Source organism: Bufo bufo, chromosome 3, assembly GCF_905171765.1.
Source record: "Bufo bufo chromosome 3, aBufBuf1.1, whole genome shotgun sequence".
Lineage (NCBI taxonomy): Eukaryota > Metazoa > Chordata > Amphibia > Anura > Bufonidae > Bufo > Bufo bufo.
The window spans coordinates 18,075,091-18,095,401 of NC_053391.1; the positions used below are offsets into that span (position 1 = coordinate 18,075,091).

Here is a 20,311-nt window from a genome sequence, read left to right on the forward strand (position 1 = left end):
ATGCTCCAGTCGCCAGTGTGACACTTTCTCGCTGGGTTAAGGAGATTATGAGTCAGGCCGGTATTGACACCAATATCTTTACGGCTCATTCCGTCCGCAGTGCTTCCGCTACCTCTATGTCGGTCTCCGGGGCCCGTCTGGAGGATGTTATGCGCTTAGCGGATTGGTCTAGGGTTTCCACTTTCCGTGAATTTTACTTTCGCCCGGAGTCTCATGCTTTTAACTCTGTCATCTCTCAGCTTTAAACTTGCAATAGGAGCCTCCGTGTCTTGTGATAAAATTTCATGATTTTCCTATTGCATGACGTAAAGTCATGATTTTATTAAAGACACGGAGACGAGTATTGCCCTCCCTTACCCACCCTGTTTGGTTTTCAGAGAGATCTATTACAAGTTATTTTTTATTTATGCATTATTTGATATTTGGTATTTTGAGTACTTTGTATGGATTTCTTTTCTTTCATGAAGTGTTTTTGTGGTCCTACCTCGTATTTTGTGTTCTCATTCCGCAGGTTGAAGAATCTCCTCCTCAGTGTTTTTGGTCTAAACACACACGATGGCGTTTTCGATGCTACTAAAGTTCGACTGTATGGTCGGTTGACAAGTTGGTCCTAAGGTTCAGGACTGTTGTTTTCGTTCAGAAAGATCCAGTTTCCGGAAGAGTCAGCGGTTAGAGTGGCTGTTTAAAGAAAGAGGATGATCCCAGGGTGTGGAGTCCATATATACTGGGATAAGGGGGAGGAGTCGGTTACTATGGTGTTTCTTTTGTGATTGACATGTTCATTTCTTTGCTGCTATGGTAACAGTAAAGGAAGTTATTGCAATAGGAGCCACCGTGTCTTTAATAAAATCATGACTTTACGTCATGCAACAGGAAAATCATGAAATTGTCTGATCACTTATACAGTAGCAGTAACATACTCTTGCAGTGTATGGGAATTTTCCCTACTTTCTATTAAGCCCTACCTGATGCAGGGCTTAACCGGCAGTTTGCTATGGTAGGCCTGGGAGCCGTCTGAAGACCCCAGGCTGCCATAACAACAGATAGGAACACACTGATTTCGCCATTTGGGGAAGAGGGGGAATCCGCTTCCTCCCAATGACAACCTCTGAGATGATCAGAGTTATCCCGGTCACTGCCACTAGGTGTCAGCTGTATTACAAAGCTGGCACCCACAGTGCACGGAGAAGGCTCGGCTTGCAGGCGCTCTTCATATACCCAGCATTAATCGTGGACGTACAGTTAAGTCCGAGGACATGAAGTAGTCCAAGAGTTGCTGATTTACTGCAAACTGTTAATAACACAGAGACACATGAAGTTTTGATCGGTGGGGTCAGAGTGCTGAGACTAGGGATCGACCGATTATCGGTTTGGCCGATATTATCGGCCGATATTGAGGATTTTGAACGTTATCGGCATCTATTTTGCCGATATTCCGATAACGTATTGGGAACACAGAACGCGCTGCTCTCAGCGCGTTCTGTGTTCCCTCCGCAGCACAGGGGAGAAGGAAGCAGTGTCTCCTCCCCCTGTGCTGCTGCTGCCGCTGCCGCCAATAGCAGGAGAGGAGACAAGAGGAGGGGAGGGGATGTGGCCGCTGCGCCACCAATGAAGATGAGTCTTTCATTAATTCATATACAGGAGGCGGGAGCTGGCTGCAGAATCACATAGCCGGCTCCCGACCTCTATGAACGGCAGCTGCGGTCCGCGGTAGTTAACCCCTTAGGTGCCGCGGATCGCAGCTACAGTTCATAGGGGTCGGGAGCCGGCTATGTGATTCTGCAGCCAGCTCCCGCCTCCTGTATATGAATGAGAGACTTATGTTCATTGGTGGCGCAGTGCGCCCCCCCACCCCCATCCCAATAGTAAAAACATTGGTGGCGCAGTGCGCCCCCCATCCCAATAGTAAAAACATTGGTGGCGCAGTGCGCCCCCCACCTCCATCCCAATAGTAAAAACATTGTTGGCGCAGTGCGCCCCCCCCCAGTATTAATCATTGGTGGCAGTGGCCACAGGATCCCCTCTCCCCTGCTCCTCCGATCGGAGCCCCAGCAGTGTAAGCCTGGGGCTCCGATCGGTTACCATGGCAGCTAGGACGCTACTGAAGCCCTGGCTGCCATGATAAGCTCCATGCTGCTGTGTGCACAAAGCACAGAGCAGCAGGGACAGTGTGAGGTCTTATTCACCCTGATAGAGATCTATCAGGGTGAATAGGACAAGGGTTCTAGTCCCTAAGGGGGCTAAAAATTAGTAAAAAAAAGCCCACAAAAATATAAAGTATAAATGAAAAAGATTTTCAAAAAAAATAAAATAATACACGTTAACAATAAACATTAATTTTCAGCAGATTTGTGTAGGAAAAAAATTTTTTTCCTCAAAAATAAAAATACCCAGAATATCGGTATAAATTATCGGCTATCGGCCTGAAAGTTGACAAATTATCGGTATCGGCCCTAAAAAATCAATATCGGTCGATCCCTAGCTGAGACCCCTACATATTGCTAGAAAAAGGAGGCAGAAGCGAGACAAGCCCTGTGTTGACCCCCCCTGCAGTGAGGAGAGAAGTAGCGATATGCCTTGTTCTAAGGATCAGTGGCTTCTCTGCACTCAGACTTCTACCGATCAAAACTTTTGATGTCTCTATGACATATCAAAAGTTTCTTGAAAACTCAGTGACCCTTTAACCACCTCCGGACCGCTGTACGCACAGACGCGTCCTGGAGGTGGTTGTTTTATTCCACCTGGACGCGCCGGCGCGTCCTCTCGCGAGACGCGAGATTTCGTGCATTGCCGGCATGCGCATCGCGGGCCGGCAAAAGTTAAAGAAGTATTTCGTCACCAGCCTGCCAGCCACGATCATTGGCTGGCAGGCTGGCGATTTTCAAAAAATCAAATCAGAAGCCAGATAACAGATCATATTAGTAAATATGATCTGTTATATGGCTTCTCTGCTCCTCTGCTGGTCCTTTTTCGTCGGTTGGATCCAGCAGAGGAGCAGACATCACTGTGAGTACACATCACACACTACCCTTAGCCCCTGATCACCTTCCATCACCCCCATCATCCAAATTAACCCCTTGATCGCCCCCTGTCAATCACTTAGTGAAAGACAAAAAGTGATCAGTGTAAACTGACACTTTTTTTTTCCACTAGTATTGGCTGTTAGGTTTAGGATTAGTTTAGGCCCCTTGGTTAGGTAGTTAGCGATCGGTTAGAGCCCAGCCCACCGCACCGCAGTCACTGATTCGCTGATGAGCGTATCGCTAATCAGCATTTGTACTTTTATAGTATCTGTAAGTGATCAGAACTGATCAGTCAGATCTATAATAGTATTAGTGTCACCTTAGTTCGCCCTCCACCCAAAACGCAGTGTTTGCCCGATCAGGCCTGATCGGTCGCCCACACGTGCGTTCACCCACGCCCGCCCCACCGCAGTGACAAAAAATTAATTTTTCTTGATCACTGCACATTCATTTTACAAGCTCTGCGGCGATAAAAAAAATCAGTTTTGATATTTTTTATCAACCGCAGCAGCCTCCGGTACTTCGCTAGCCTCCCCTTTGTAAGACAGGTTTGCTTTTTTTCTTGGGTAGTCTCAGGGAATACCCCTAAATTTAGTAGTCCAAAATGTCAAACAGGGGGTATTCTTCTGAAGAGGCCTACAGGATTCTGACCCAGTCGGATGAGGAGTGGGAACCCTCATCTGATGAATCTAGCGGGTCAGAATATGAACCTGTAGAAAGCAGTGGCTCTCTGACCCAAAGTTCGGACGAGGAGGTTGAGGTCCCTGGCAGCACCAGGCGTACCCGGCCCCGTGTCGCTAGACCACAGGTTACGCAGGATCCGCTTCAAGAGCAGCAGAGTGGGGCTGTCGCTGCCGGATCACGTGGTGAGGCATACACCAGCAGCGCAGCCCTCCCTGGACCTAGTACCAGCACTGCCGTACAACATGGTGAAGTGGCGAGCACCAGAAGGGCAGTTGAAGCTGGTACGGTGGCACGTGCAGTAGTTACCCCGTCGCAGCCACCGCACAGACAGGCCCGTAGAGCCCCTAAGGTGCTGGCAAACCCTGATTGGCAGTCCCCAACTTCAGCCGCACCTGTAGTTCCCCCTTTCACCGCCCAGTCTGGAGTTCAGGTTGAGACAGCTCAGATCGGTTCGGCACTGGGATTTTTTGAGCTGTTCTTGACTGCGGAGCTCTTGGACTTAGTCGTGGCAGAGACAAACCGGTATGCCACACAATTTATAACCGCAAACCCGGGAAGCTATTATGCCCAGCCTTTCCGATGGAAACCAGTCCAAGTTTCCGAAATTAAAATTTTTCTGGGCCTTCTCCTCAACATGGGTCTAACCAAAAAGCATGAATTGCGGTCATATTGGTCCACGAACCCGATTCATCACATGCCCATGTTCTCTGCTGCCATGTCCAGGGCACGATTTGAGGCCATCCTCAGTTTCCTGCATTTTAGCGACAACACCACCTCCCGTCCCAGAGGCCACCCAGCTTTTGACCGGCTCCACAAAATTCGGCCCCTCATAGACCATTTCAACCTGAAATTTGCAGATTTGTATACCCCCGAGCAAAACATCTGCGTAGACGAGTCCCTAATACATTTTACCGGGCGCCTTGGCTTCAAACAATACATCCCAAGCAAGCGCGCCTGGTATGGGGTCAAATTGTATAAGCTCTGTGAAAGGGCCACAGGCTATACCCACAAATTTCGGATCTATGAGGGAAAAGATCAGACCCTGGAGCCGGTCGGTTGCCCTGACTACCTGGGGAGCAGTGGGAAGACAGTCTGGGACTTGGTGTCACCCTTATTCGGCAAGGGGTACCATCTTTACGTGGACAATTTTTACACAAGTGTGGCCCTCTTTAGGCATTTGTTTCTAGAACGGATTTGCGCCTGTGGCACCACGCGAACTAGTCGCGTGGGCTTCCCCCAACGGCTTGTAACCACCCGTCTTGCAAGGGGGGAGAGGGCTGCCTTGTGTAACGAAGAACTGCTCGCGGTGAAATGGAGAGACAAGTGTGACGTTTACATGCTCTCCTCCATTCACGCAGACACGACAATCCAAATTGAAAGGGCAACCCGTGTCATTGAAAAGCCCCTCTCAGTCCACGACTATAATGCGCTCATGGGAGGGGTGGACTTCAATGACCAGATGTTGGCTCCCTATTTAGTTTCCCGCAGAACCAGACGCTGGTATAAGAAGGTGTCTGTATATTTAATTCAATTGGCGCTGTATAATAGTTTTGTTCTCTACAGTAAGGCTGGGAGAACAGGATCCTTCCTCAAATTCCAGGAAGAGATCATCGAGAACCTCCTTTATCCAGGAGGTTCCGTGGCCCCATCCACCAGTGTACTTAGCCGTCTACACGAGCGACATTTCCCCAGTGTCGTTGCCGGTACCTCAACCAAACCGCCACCCCGAAAAAAATGTTGTGTCTGTAGCAAGAGTGGAATAAGGCGTGACACCCGCTATTTCTGTCCTGACTGTCCTGACCACCCTGCCCTATGCTTAGGAGAGTGTTTCCGGAAGTACCACACACAGGTACACCTAGCATAGGGATTGCATCTCACAGGACAGGCACACAGGGCTATTAGGGCCCTTTTACTCTCAGCTGCTGCAAACCTCTCCTTTCACCTGGGATAAAGTGCATAACGTACTTCGCCACATCTTTGGGCGATTTGCGCTTTGCACATTGTCCCATGGGGAAGGAGAGGTTTGTTCTATAAAGGTAAAAAAAAAAAAAAAAAAACACCAGTAAGCAAAAAGGTTAATGTTCAGTTCAAAAAGTTAAAGTTTAGATGTTCTGTTCCAAAGTTAATAAAATTATTGTGTTGCGGCCTGGTTTTTTTAAAATTTTTTTTACCTTCCAGGTGGACCAACCGATCGACTAGCTGCAGCACTGATGTGCATTCTGACAGAAGCATTGCGCTGCTGTCAGATTACACGCAAGTCGGTGTATGCGGCGCTGCAAGACGAGATTTCTCCTCTGCAGTAAAAGATACGTTTGCCGAGGCATATGAGCTGAGGAGGTGGCGGTGTTCATATACTTTGGCAAACACTTTGTATATATAAAAAAAAAAATCCCGGCAATGATTTATTCATCCACATCGATTGATGTGAATGGAGAAATCGGGTTTGCCAGGGCATACGAGCTGAAGTGGGTATGGATGTTGGGCGGAGCTCCTATGTCCTGGCAGACGCCTTTCCCCTCCTTTTTCTTTTTTTGGCAGAGATTTTTTCATCCACATTGATCGATGCGAATGAAGAAATCTGTGCCGTTCATTTTTTTCTTTCAGCCCAGAGGCTGAACGGAAAAAAAAAATCTCATTACCCGTATGCTCAATATAAGGAGAATAGCAGAAACTCCTAATGCTGGGCATACATGTAATGATTGCGGAGATCCTCAAATGCCAGGGCAGTACAAACACCCCACAAATACACAATTTTGGAAAGAAGACACCCCAAGGTATTCGCTGAGGGGCATATTGAGTCCATGAAAGATTGAAATTTTTGTCCCAAGTTAGCGGAAAGGGAGACTTTGTGAGAACAAAATCAAAAAAATCAATTTCCGCTAACTTGTGCCAAAATTTTTTTTTTTCTATGAACTCGCCATGCCCCTCATTGAATACCTTGGGGTGTCTTCTTTCCAAAATGGGGTCACATGTGGGGTATTTATACTGCCCTGGCATTTTAGGGGCCCCAAAGCGTGAGAAGAAGTCTGGTATCCAAATGTCTAAAAATGCCCTCCTAAAAGGAATTTGGGCACCTTTGCCCACCTAGGCTGCAAAAAAAGTGTCACATCTGGTATCTCTGTATTCAGGAGAAGTTGAGGAATGTGTTTTGGGGTGTCTTTTTACATATACCCATGCTGGGTGAGATAAATATCTTGGTCAAAGGCCAACTTTGTATAAAAAAATGGGAAAAGTTGTCTTTTACCAAGATATTTCTCTCACCCAGCATGGGTATATGTAAAATGACACCCCAAAACACATTGGCCAACTTCTCCTGAGTACGGAGATACCAGATGTGTGACACTTTTTTGCAGCCTAGGTGGGCAAAGGGGCCCATATTCCAAAGAGCACCTTTCCGATTTCACTGGTCATTTTTTACAGAATTTGATTTCAAACTACTTACCACACATTTGGGCCCCTAGAATGCCAGGGCAGTATAACTACCCCACAAGTGACCCCATTTTGGAAAGAAGAGACCCCAAGGTATTTCGTGATGGGCATAGTGAGTTCATAGAACTTTTTATTTTTTGTCACAAGTTAGTGGAATATGAGACTTTGTAAGAAAAAAAAGAAAAATCATCATTTTCCGCTAACTTGTGGCAAAAAATAAAAAGTTCTATGAACTCACTATGCCCATCAGCGAATACCTTAGGGTGTGTACTTTCCGAAATGGGGTCATTTGTGGGGTGTTTGTACTGTCTGGCCATTGTAGAACCTCAGGAAACATGACAGGTGCTCAGAAAGTCAGAGCTGCTTCAAAAAGCGGAAATTCACATTTTTGTACCATAGTTTGTAAACGCTATAACTTTTACCCAAACCATTTTTTTTTTTACCCAAACATTTTTTTTTTTATCAAAGACATGTAGAACAATAAATTTAGAGCAAAATTTATATATGGATCTCGTTTTTTTTGCAAAATTTTACAACTGAAAGTGAAAAATGTCATTTTTTTGCAAAAAAAAATCGTTAAATTTCGATTAATAACAAAAAAAGTAAAAATGTCAGCAGCAATGAAATACCACCAAATGAAAGCTCTATTAGTGAGAAGAAAAGGAGGTAAAATTCATTTGGGTGGTAAGTTGCATGACCGAGCAATAAACGGTGAAAGTAGTGTAGGTCAGAAGTGTAAAAAGTGGCCTGGTCATTAAGGGTGTTTAAGCACTGGGGGCTGAAGTGGTTAATGACCAAGCAGTGGCCATAAAGAAACTGCAGGCAGTTAGCATTTCCGTCTTTAGTAACCTGCGTGGCCTTGCTGCTTTGGGATGCATCATGGCTCCTATGTGTTATGGTCATCTTAAAGGGGTTCTCCGGGCTTCTAATATTGATCACCTATCCTCCTCAGCCGAATGAAGGGAAGGCGCGCACAGTGTGCACATGCCATCTCCCATCGCTCTTCCTGCTGCTTTGCCATAGACATAGCAGCCGCGAGCATAAAGAGACAGGAGACGGCACGCGTGCAGTGCGCAAGCCTTTCCTTCACACAGCTAATCGGCGGGGTTGCCGGACGTCGGACCTCCGCCGGTCCTGAGGAGGATAGGTCATCAACATTAAAAAAGCCCGGAGAACGCCTTTGAGAGAGGATCTGTGTCATCACATGACCAGGACAGATTCTTATCCTCCGAATGTTAAAAATTAAGGTTCTCATTCAATCATTGTAAGCAGAGATATTGAAAGAGTGAGAAATTGATGCACATATATTAGAAAGTGGTGTAACTTTGTATTACTCAGTAAATAATCTTTCCCCTTAATAATAGCATGTATCCATACATTTCACCACATACAAGCATCATGGATCTTACCTGGTGTTGCTTGCAAAATCCCACTTAACGGCGCCCAGCAGACGAAGCACGCTGGATTTTGAAGGCTCTTCCTCCAGTTTGTTTTTAAAAAGTTTAATGATTAGGCTTTCTATATCCTGCAGCTCAAAAATATTCTCTATACCTGCAAGAGAGGCGGTGAGAGAAGACAAGGCATTTAAGGAGTCCACATTCTCCACAAAGTACATCAGTAACTGCACTCTAACACTGCTGTGTCCGAATATTGTTTATATGCCCCGTAAAGGGGGAATTCCAGCTTCGGGCCCCAGGAATGTGGCCCACATAAAAATTGGATTTTTTGTACTCACCGTAAAATCCTTTTCTCGTAGTAGGCATTGGGGGACACAGCACCATGGGTATATGCCCAGCTGCCACTAGGAGGCTGACACTAGAAACAAAAAAAGTGTTGGCTCCGCCCAGGTGGGCTATACCCCTCTGCAAGAGCCGAGATACACCAGTCGGTATAAAAGCAGTAGGAACGCCAACAAGTCTTCAACTGGGGAGACCCAACGACCACAAATCGCCGGGACCACAAACGAGAAGAAAACAAAACAATGGGCGGGACCTGTGTCCCCCAATGCCTACTACGAGAAAAGGATTTTACGGTGAGTACAAAAAAATCCAATTTTCTCGTGCATGGCATTGGGGGACACAGCACCATGGGACGTCCCAAAGCAGTCCCTGAGGGAGGGAAGAAGAACGCCATGTCGCCAGTCTAAAGCACAGTTGCTTGCAGAACCTTGCGCCCCAGGCTAGCGTCAGCGGAAGCCAGGGAATGAATATGGTAAAACTTAGAAAAAGTGTGAACTGACGACCAGGTGGCGGCCCGGCAGACCTGGGAAGCAGAAGCCTGATGACGCACCGCCCAGGAAGCCCCAACTGCCCTAGTAAAATGAGCGGTCAACCTGGAAGGGGGAGCACGGCCCTTTGCGATATAGGCCTCCTTGACAGCCGACCGAACCCAGCGAGAGATGGTGGCCTTGGAGGCAGGCAAACCCTTACGAGGACCCGCCGGGACCACGAAAAGGGAATCCGAACGACGGAAGGGTTCCGTGAGACGAAGGTACAGGCGGAGAGCCCGAACAACGTCAAGGCGATGGAGGGATCTCTCTCTAGGGTGAGAAGGATTAGGGCAGAAAGAGGGAAGGACGATCTCTTCATTGATATGAAAAGAGGAAACAACCTTTGGAAGGAAAGAGGGAACGGGCCGCAACACCACCTTGTCCTGATGAAAAACCAGGAAAGGTGAACGGCAAGAAAGCGCCGCCAGTTCGGAAACCCGGCGGATGGAGGTGACCGCCACTAAGAAGGCCACCTTGAACGAGAGAAACGACAGAGAAACCTCTGCCAGAGGCTCGAAGGGAGAAGACTGAAGGGCGTCAAGGACGAGATTCAGGTCCCACGGCTCCACAGGAAAACGAAAGGGAGGGGCTCGGCGAGCGACACCCTGGAGAAAAGTCCTAACCTGAGCCCGTGAAGCCACGGGACGCTGGAAAAGGACTGAGAGAGCCGAAATCTGTCCTCTGAGAGAGGCCAGGCGAAGACCCTTCTCAAAACCGGCCTGAAGGAAGGCCAGAACATTAGGTACAGAGAATCAGAGAGGGCGGAAACGCCCAGACTCGCACCAGGCAAAATACGCTCTCCAGGTCCGGTAGTAAATACGGGCTGACCACAGTGGAGCGCCTAGACCGGCGGAAGGACACCGACTCCAGGGAGGAGGAAGAAGGAACGTCCTGCACATGGAGCGCATCACGGACGGCCTTGATGAGGTCCTGAACGGCCGCAGACATCGCCGAACACCGCTCTGATTCCGAATCAGAAGCGGAGGAGTCCCCAGGAACGGCGGAAGCGGCTGAAGAAGAAATTTCGCCCGACTCAGACCTAACCGGGGAGTGATCCGGGGTAGCTGAGGAAGAATGGGACCCGGCCAAGGCAGCGCGAGGTCGCTTGCTGGACCTCGTACCAGAGCGGGAACGGACATCCCCGGCGGGGGGGTCCCTGCCCGAGGCGGCCGCAATCTGAGCGGGCAGACGGTCCAAGGACTGCGCTAGGGATTGGGAGAGGCTGGCAAGGTTACCTATGGCCTGGGATAGGGTGGCAGCCCATTCTGGAAGGACCGACAAAGAGGGGGCCGCAGGGGCTGACTGGGTGGGCCTGGAGGGAAGGCACTGCACGCAGAGAGAGGAAGACTGACCGCATGGAAACTTCCTATTACACACTGAACAGGCGTAATGAGTGGAAATGGCGGCAGGGGGAGAGGGGGCCCGACCAGAAGAAGACATGAGGGCAATGGAGGAGCCTGCAAAGCAAAAAAGGAGTCAGCCAGAGGCCGCCTACCAGACCCAAGGTGCTGTGTCCCACAGAAACACGTCCTGAGAGCCGAGACGCAGGAGAAGCCGCAGAAGCGACAGCTGCAGGACAGGAGCCGGTAGTAGAGGAAGACACACCCCCCCAGCAGCCCGCGCTGGATTGGAAGGAAAAAACGCGCCTCCCAGGGCGCCATCCACAGAGGGGAGGGAGAAGCGAAAAGCCCGGGAAGGCAGAAGGCGGAGACGGAGCTCCGCCCCACGTGACCTGCGGCCTAGGCTGGGGAAAAAAGCCGGGGCCTCGAGTAGAAAAACGCCGCCGGAGACGGACGCCCGCGATCGCGGTAACGCCCGGAGGCAGCAGCAGAAGCGGGGACGCAGTGAAGGCTAGGTAGGAGCAGGAGGAAACCCGTAAGTACGGGAAGGAGCCGACAGAAAGAATCGGCCGTCTTAAAAGGCCAGGCCCTAGAAAAAAGGGGGCCCCAAAAGAAATTTTTTCCACGAAAAAAGGATGCCCAGCAAGCGTGCAGTGCCCCCTGCAACTAAAAGGGGGACCAGAACAAGAGGGGACACAGGGGGGGGATCACCTGAACATGGGGGGGGGGAGGGGTGAGTACAGGATACTGCCATACTCACCTTTCGACGTTTTCAGGCGCAGCAATGACCACCCCCTCGGCGGACTCAACACGGATAAAATTAGCAGGATGACCTGCAAAACAGGTCATGTCTGCCTCCTACGGACACTAGAACTAGACTGGTGTATCTCGGCTCTTGCAGAGGGGTATAGCCCACCTGAGCGGAGCCAACACTTTTTTTGTTTCTAGTGTCAGCCTCCTAGTGGCAGCTGGGCATATACCCATGGTGCTGTGTCCCCCAATGCCATGCACGAGAAATAAGAAATGCGCTCTGTTCCAGCGCTGAGGGTTCACTGAGCAGTTTAGGACCACATTCCAAGGAACTGGCAACCCCTGGGGTCCTCCCCTGTCATAAGAAAACCCACTCACCTGTCCACGGTCTCACTGCTGTTCCGTTCCTGGCTGCTTCCGGTCCCCGCAGGACTAGGAAGCAGCTTGGGCCCATGACCGCTGAAGCCAATCGCAGACCTCAGCGGTCACAGTGGCTTGAACACCATGTCACTACAGTGATTTGCCGCGACGCTCTGCCTGGGAGCTGTTCGGGCTATAGGCAATACATGAATTAGGGATCGACTGATTATCGGTTTTACCGATATTATCGTCCGATATTCAGGATTTTGAACGTTATCGGCATCTATTTTGCCGATATACCGATAACGTATTGGGAAGACAGATCGCGCTGCTCTCGGCGCTCTCCGTGTTCCCTCCGCAGCACAGGGGAGAAGGAAGCAGTGTCTCCTTCCCCCTGTGATGCTGCTGCCGCTGCCGCCAATTAGAGGAGAGAGGACAAAAGAAGGGGAGGGGCTGTGGCCACCGCTCCACCAATGAAGATAAGTCTTTCATTAATTCATATACAGGAGGCGGGAGCTGGCTGCAGAATCACATAGCCGGCTCCCGACCTCTATGAGCGGTAGCTGCGATCTGCGGTAGTTAACCACTTAGGTGCCGCGGATCGCAGCTACCGCTCATAGCTACCGCTCATAGGAGGTCGGGAGCCGGCTATGTGTTTCTGCAGCCAGCTCCCGCCTCCTGTATATGAATTAATGAAAGACTTATCTTCATTGGTGGCATAGTGCGCCCCCCACCCCAATCCCAGTATTAAAAACGTTGGTGGCGCAGTGCGCCCCCCAGTATTAATCATTGGTGGCAGTGGCCACAGGGTCCCCTCTCTCCTGCTCTTCCGATCGGAGCCCCAGCAGTGTAATCCTGCGGCTCCGATCGGTTACCATGGCAGCCAGGACGCTACTGAAGCCCTGGCTGCCATGTTCAGCTCCATGCTGCTGTGTGCACAAAGCACAGAGCAGCAGGGACAGTGTGAGATCCTATTCACCCTTGTGAATAGGACAAGGGTTCTAGTCCCTAAGGGGGCTAAAAGTTAGTAAAAAAACTAAACAAAAAAATAAATAAAAATATTAAGTATAAATGAAAAAGAAAGATTTACAAAAAAATTAAAATAAATACACGTTAACAATAAACATTAATTTTCAGCAGTTTTGTGTAGGAATTTTATTTTTTTTTCAAAAATGAAAATTCCCAGAATAATCGGTATAAATTATCGGCTATTGGCCTGAAAGTTCACAAATTATCGGTATCGGCCCTAAAAAATCAATATCGGTCGATCCCTAACATGAATACACTCACCAGCTTTGACAGCCAGCCAGTTAAGACTCCATTTGACTCGATAGATGTCATTGCTCTAAAACACACAAAGAATACAAGTCAACGCTTAAAAAATAAACACAGAGACAGAATCACCTTGCAGGAGAACGTTCCATTGGAAAGGGGCAGGACCTGGTCAAACAGAGTCCTCAGTACATACCCTTCTGTAATATTTTAGGACCTCAAGAAAAACAAAAGCAGCAGAATCTAGAAGCCACAACTCTTCCTCCGTTTTAGTGCTCACTGGGGGTTAATAGCGCACAATCCCCGACTTCGAAGTAAATTGGAAAACTCCATACCTGATCACTATACAATAAATAATCTTCTTTCTATAAAAGCAGACACTCCTGTAAGAGATGTTCTGCACGAGTGATAAGCTGGTCTAGAGGCAGATATAGCGGGCAATTATCTGGAGCGAACCGTCCACTCCCAATCATTGCTGCTCTCACCTCTTCTGGCATTCTGGCAATCATCTCCTATATATGAGGACTGGCGATCTTTACCATGGTCACTCATCCCCGTAGAAAATCATTGCTTCTGGGCAGCGGATCACTGACAGCACCATCTGCGGCCCAGAAATCAGCAGAATGCTTTTACCGAGTGTTTCCTCGTTCACAAGGGGCACCTTTACACAGGACAATTATCAGGAACGCTCCCTCCTGATAACTGCCCAGATCATTGGCCCATGTTAAGGGACCTTTAGAGTGTCTGCTAGGAAGAAGCAAGCAGTACACAACAGTCACTGAAATCACGGGCCTGTATGAGTATGCCGATGCTCTCAAAGTTTAACACACTAAAAAGGAGTAAAAAAACGGATGGAAATGAGAACAAACCCTGCAGTAGACAGAAGTGCTGCGCTTCGCCGCAGGGCGCACAAAGTCACATAAAGAGCGGAAGAGGTTGTGGTAATCTCTGTTTGCAAGTTCAAATCCAGACACCGGGATCTGATGTGTAGCCGAACCTGTAAAGAAGAAAGGATAGCTGCAAGTACGACAGGAAAGACCAGATCTGCACGACGTGACAGGACACAACGCACTTACTCCCTTCATGACAGTAATAGCGGAATCCAAGCGGCAGCTCTCCTGATGAAGAAACAGAAGCTGGTTAGACAGTCAGCGGCGCACAAGCTCTCACCTCATCACTCATTCTCCACCTGGACGGGGCGGCCGCCTCACCTGCAGGGTTGGGGTACCCCTGTTCCCTGCTTCCTTCCCACTGGGACGGCAATAACATGTCCATGCTGACAGTAAACCTTCCCCCCCCCCCCCCCACTGTGGAAAGCTGCAGCTCTCTGCCCATCCGATCTCCTATGTCCGCTCCTCCTGCGTGTTGATGCTCACGTGCAGTGACAGCAGCTCCTCACCTGGATCAATGAAGTCGTGGAAGGAGTCTATGATCCCGTCCTGCAGGGAGTAGCGAACGCAGCCGATCTCACAGGGAACGAATCGCTGCTCGCACAGGCTGGGCATCTGTCCGTGGCTGAAGATGTCGATGACGTAAATCACACATTTCTCCAAATCTACAAGACGAACGACGCGGAAGTGTTTCAGGGTCGTCTATGGCATTTGCACTGCACATACAACTTCTCGGTCAGTGTACATTCTTAAAGCGGTCGTTCTGGATTAGAAAACATGGCTGCTTTATGCCAAAAGCGGCATCACCTCTGTCCACATTCACTTCAATGGAGCGGAGCTGTAATACCTTGAACAACCTATGCACAGTTTTTTTTTGGGGGGGACACAGCCATGTTTTTCTAAACTTCGACAATCCCTTTAAGTTGATTCTGAAAAAGCTTGGTGATAAGTGACAGCTTGTGGCCATATTGCTGGTCACTCAAGTTTCCTAGAACAGGTAACTAGGATGGCAGGGAGACTTGTCCCCGTCACCGCCTGCTCCCCCCCCCCCCCATCTGTTCATGGGGAGAAGCTGCAGCGGCGGTGCGGGGATCAGGAGCTGTGCAGGGAGCGGGAAGCTAGGTAAGTATATTCAGTGAGCGGGACATATGGGGGACATTTTTTTAAGTCTCGGATAACCCCTTTAATACTTGGCAACCCCTTGGCGCCACACACCATACAGTTACAGAGCTCTACGCCGTTATTGCCAAATGCCGTAGATTTATGGCTGAAAGGATGATACAGGCACGAGAGCTTGCAAGGAGCACCAGCTTCTGTGTACGACTACTTTTGTACATCTACTAGGCTCCTGACAGTTTTGCACTAGCAGAGCAGAGCGAGAGAGAGAGATGTACAGCCTAGAGATCAGGAACACTGACTGGAAGGGGTGACTCCTGGGGTGACCAGACGCCCTGAACTACCCAACCCAGTGAAGAGAAAGAGAAGACTGCCTTGTGGGACTGGTGAGCAGACAGAGGGACAGGGCTGTGGAGTCAGCAAAGTTCTGCTCCGGCTCCTTCATAAATGGCCAATAATTTACGAATACATTTATTGTAGTAAAATAGTCACATCAGACTTCCTTATTGTTATGTAAGTAATCAGGCTACTTAGATAGAACATAAACCCTATTTATAAGAATTCAATTTCTGAAATTTTCGAATTTCCTTTTACTATGTAATGCGCTATGCATTTAATAAGTGGAAAACCTTTATACATCCAGTAATTGTAAGGGCTGTTTCACACGAGCGAGTCCATTGCAGGAATCACGCTCCGTCTGCGAGTGCGATCCTCCGCAGGAGCGCACGGCATTATCATGATTTGTAATGCTAGGTGTCTCTGCATGGCCTTATTTCTGCAGAATCATACTGACAGCTTTATGTCAGTCCAGAGCGGAGGATCGCACTCACACACGGAGCGCGATTCCTGCAATGGACTCGCTCGTGTGAAACAGCCTTAAGAAATCTATGAATTTGTCCACAGAAAAAGTTAGAAAAGCTGTTGATGTATGTCCTGGAAATGCAGAGAAACGTGTAATAAGTGCAGTCGCTATAGTCAGTGCTGCCATGATGGGGTTGTCAGGTAATAGCTTTTTACAGATGTCCGCAGCCTGCAGCTATGGGAAGATTCCTACTTAAAGGGGTTGTCCGGGTTCAGAGCTGAACACAAACATACCGCATATTTTCACCCCGGCAGCCCCACCAAGATCTGAGCAGTTCATGCCCCGATGCTCTCCTTTGCCCTGCACTAAAATGCGCAGGGCAAAGGCATTTTCAGGAGTTCCAGTGACGTATCGGGCTCTCCTTAGGGCTGCCCGCCCAGCAGTGTGTTCGGTGACGTCACCTGCATTGATGGGTGGGTTTTAGCGCTGCCCTAGCCTGTAAAACAGCTAGGGTAGCGCTAAAGCCGGCCCATCAGAGCCAGTGATGTCACCGAACACACTGCTGGGCGGAGTCAAACAAGCCCTTGACCTGCGCCGAGTCACATGAAATGCTCCGATGCTCATCTTAGTGGGGCTGTCTGGGTGAAAATATGGGTATGTCCGGGTTCATCTCTGAACCCCTTTAATTGCTACCCGCAGCTCCTGTGTGTTCATTTCCCGGTCCGCGGCTCGTTTATCTCCTTTCCCACATGATCATCTGCTCCTCTGCAGCCAATGACTGAATCCAGCGGTGATGCGTCATTGCCTGGAGCAGAGCGGGTGACGGAGCCCATGCTGGGGAGGAAGTGAACAGCGTTTACCAGGAGATGCACACACAGGAGCCAGTGCGCAAAACCCGAGCATCAGGTAGTAGGTACGTATGACTCTTTCCATAGCAGAGGCAGGCTGTGGGCTCCTGTGAAAAGTAGCTTATTTCCAGAAAACCCCTTTTAGGGTCCATTCACACGTCTGCAATTCCGTTCTGCATTTTGCGGAACGAAATTGCGGACCCATTCATTTCTATGGGGCAGCATGACGTGCTGCCCGGATCCGGAATTGCGGATCCGCACTTCCGGGTCCGCAATTCCTTTCCCGAAAAAAATAGAACATGTCCTATTCTTGTCCGCATTTTCTATTAAGTGCCGGCGATGTGCGGTCCGCAAAATGCGGAACGCACATTGCCGGTGTCTGTGTTTTGCGGATCCGCAAAACACACACGGACGTGTGAATGGACCCTAATGCTGTCTTCCTCTTCGGAGATGACTGCAGGCATGCACAGTGGTGAACTTCTTCCTATGGTCTTCACTTCTGAGCAAGTGCAGCACAGTTTTAGACGTTGGCGTAACATGAAGTCAGGAGGGAACACAGGAGAGGTGAGAACAGATCATCTATCACCAGTAGATCACTCCCCTTACCTTTAAGAGACAGAATGGCCAAACTGCAACCCAAAACACACTTATTTATCGCAAAGTGCCAACACAGCAAGTTAACCTGAATAATACAGTCCAATCTATATAGTATATCTTCCATGTCCTTTACCATTTAGCTATAATGGCCTGCCTACAGTCCGTGCGCTGCCTGCGCTGTTCATAGTGCGCTGCCCTGCGCTGATGAATGGCAGGAAAAGTCTAAGACATGTTGGTGCACCATAGACTTTTTCCAGGGTGCGGGTGCCCACAGAGAGGGCTCAGAGTGCCGCCTCTGGCACCCGTGCCATAGGTTCGCCACCACTGCTGTAGGAGATCTCAGAATCCGAGTGTTATAGGTGAGGCTGAAGCAGCACGCAACACATCATTTGGACCGTAGTGAGATCTAAAACTGCCAACGACTGAGGCAAATACTAGAGCGCAATGGTGCTAGAAGTGGGATGCTGGATCCCGCCAGCCGATTGCCATGGGAAGAGTACGTGAAGAGGCCGTTGGGGATGTCTTCTTGTATGAGCACAGCGACACCACGGAGGCCAGAGCATGGAGTAATGATGAGACATAACTAACTGGAGGGACGGACATAGCAGTGGTGGAGAGAGGTGGGCATGGGGGTGTTCTACGTACCCTTCCCTGGACCTTCCTTCCTCCAGCCAAGCCCCCCCTTTAGTGTACAGTACAGACCAAAGGTTTGGACACACCTTCTCATTCAAAGAGTTTTCCTTATTTTCATGACTATGAAAATTGTAGATTCACACTGAAGGCATCAAAACTATGAATTAACACATGTGGAATTATATTCATAACAAACAAGTGTGAAACAACTGAAAATATGTCATATTCTAGGTTCTTCAAAGTAGCCACCTTTTGCTTTGATTACTGCTTTGCACACTCTTGGCATTCTCTTGATGAGCTTCAAGAGGTAGTCCCCTGAAATGGTTTTCACTTCACAGGTGTGCCCTGTCAGGTTTAATAAGTGGGATTTCTTGCCTTATAAATGGGGTTGGGACCATCAGTGGCGTTGAGGAGAAGTCAGGTGGATACACAGCTGATAGTCCTACTGAATAGACTGTTAGAATTTGTATTATGGCAAGAAAAAAAGCAGCTAAGTAAAGAAAAACGAGTGGCCATCATTACTTTAGGAAATGAAGGTCAGTCAGTCAGTCAGCCGAAAAATTGGGAAAACTTTGAAAGTAAGGGCTATTTGACCATGAAAGAGATTGATGGGGTGCTGCGCCAGATGACCTGGCCTCCACAGTCACCGGACCTGAACCCAATCGAGATGGTTTGGGGTGAGCTGGACCGCAGAGTGAAGGCAAAAGGGCCAACAAGTGCTAAGCATCTCTGGGAACTCCTTCAAGACTGTTGGAAGACCATTTCAGGGGACTACCTCTTGAAGCTCATCAAGAGAATGCAAAGAGTGTGCAAAGCAGTAATCAAAGCAAAAAGGTGGCTACTTTGAAGAACCTAGAATATGACATATTTTCAGTTGTTTCACACTTGTTTGTTATGTATATAATTCCACATGTGTTAATTCATAGTTTTGATGCCTTCATAGTCATGAAAATAAAGAAAACTCTTTGAATGAGAAGGTGTGTCCAAACTTTTGGTCTGTACTGTATGTCCCTTTAGGGACAGAGATAATGCAGGCGGTGGAGAAGAAAAAAAAACGGGCAACCTGAGTACAGGTTCTTTAAGGTGGTCTTTGCCGTTACCATTTGTAAAAACAACATTCTGTAATACACCTACCTATTAAATTCTGCTGCGTTTTTGCATCGCCGATGCTTTCGTTCCCCATCAAATCGTGTTTACATGGGATGACATGTGGTGACATGTGCTGGACATGTGGATGCAGCAGCTGATTACTAGTTGTAGCGGTGACATGCCGTCCATACTGATGTTGGAAAATCCCTTTAAGAGACATATAAAGCGAGAAATTCACGAGTCTAAAATGATTGGATATTTAGGTCCAAAGAAACTACCGTACTTCATAAATTCTAAGGCTGCGTTCACACCTCCGTTATTTCATTCCCTCATGGGTTCCGTCACTTAACTACAAGGACGAGATTCATTGCTAGTCGGATTCACTAAAACCTTACAGCTACACTAGGAGACAGATGACACAGTGGAGATCTGCAGATGGGAGCTTGCGGCAAAGCCAGCATAAAAGGACCAAACACAAGTGTCGGCCGACTGGAGCCTGGGGTCTATTTATTCATCCACACAAGGCGTATCCGGGCGCAGCCCCCTCCGCAGGCGAAAATATACATTACTTAACAGACACACCTGTTATAGCCACAGCGGGTAGGATGCACACACAGATGTCAAGGGAGGGGTCAAAAACTGGTATAACACCAAAAATCTAATAAAATAACACCTAAATCTCGTTTCTTAAGGATGGACTTCGTAATGATAATTACTCTTACCGGTAATTTGATTTTCCAGAGTTCATGACAGCACAGGAGAGAGGATCCTCCGCCTAGGACAGGAAACCCACAGATATTTAAGTGGGGGGGGGTCCTCTCCATTCCTCAGTGGTCTTCAGAGACGAAAGAGAGCATCCCCGATATCCATCCAAATCCATTACGTTTAATTCAAGCATGGCCAACCTGCGGCTCTCCAGCTCCTACAATGCCCTGTTGTAGGCTGATAGCTATAGGCAGTCTGGGCATGCTGGGAGTTGTGGTTTTGCAACAGCTGGAGAGCCTCAGGTTGGCCATCCCTGGTTTAATTCAAATTTTTTTTTTTTTTCTTTGCGCACCAGAACCAAGCCCCATCACCAACACCAAAACCAAGAGTGGGAATATAAGGGTGAGGTAATGGACCCTGGAAAATCTAATTACCGTTAAGAGTAATCATTATTTTCCCCTTCGTCCTATGACAGCACCAGGAGAGATCTCAGAGATAGAGAGT

At 48.6% G+C, this 20,311-nt stretch overlaps 1 protein-coding gene across 1 annotated transcript in view; it reads right to left on the reverse strand.

Moving 5' to 3' along the window:
• MAEL (maelstrom spermatogenic transposon silencer) overlaps positions 1 to 20,311 on the reverse strand; it is a 73,352-nt gene that overhangs the window by 20,076 nt on the left and 32,965 nt on the right. The window contains exons 4-9 of the mRNA XM_040421740.1: positions 19,148 to 19,309; positions 14,527 to 14,682; positions 14,204 to 14,245; positions 13,997 to 14,124; positions 13,146 to 13,200; positions 8,546 to 8,687 (exon numbers count right to left, since the gene is read on the reverse strand). Coding sequence (XP_040277674.1) covers positions 8,546 to 8,687; positions 13,146 to 13,200; positions 13,997 to 14,124; positions 14,204 to 14,245; positions 14,527 to 14,682; positions 19,148 to 19,309 — 685 coding nt within the window. The remainder of the gene's footprint in view (positions 1 to 8,545; positions 8,688 to 13,145; positions 13,201 to 13,996; positions 14,125 to 14,203; positions 14,246 to 14,526; positions 14,683 to 19,147; positions 19,310 to 20,311) is intronic.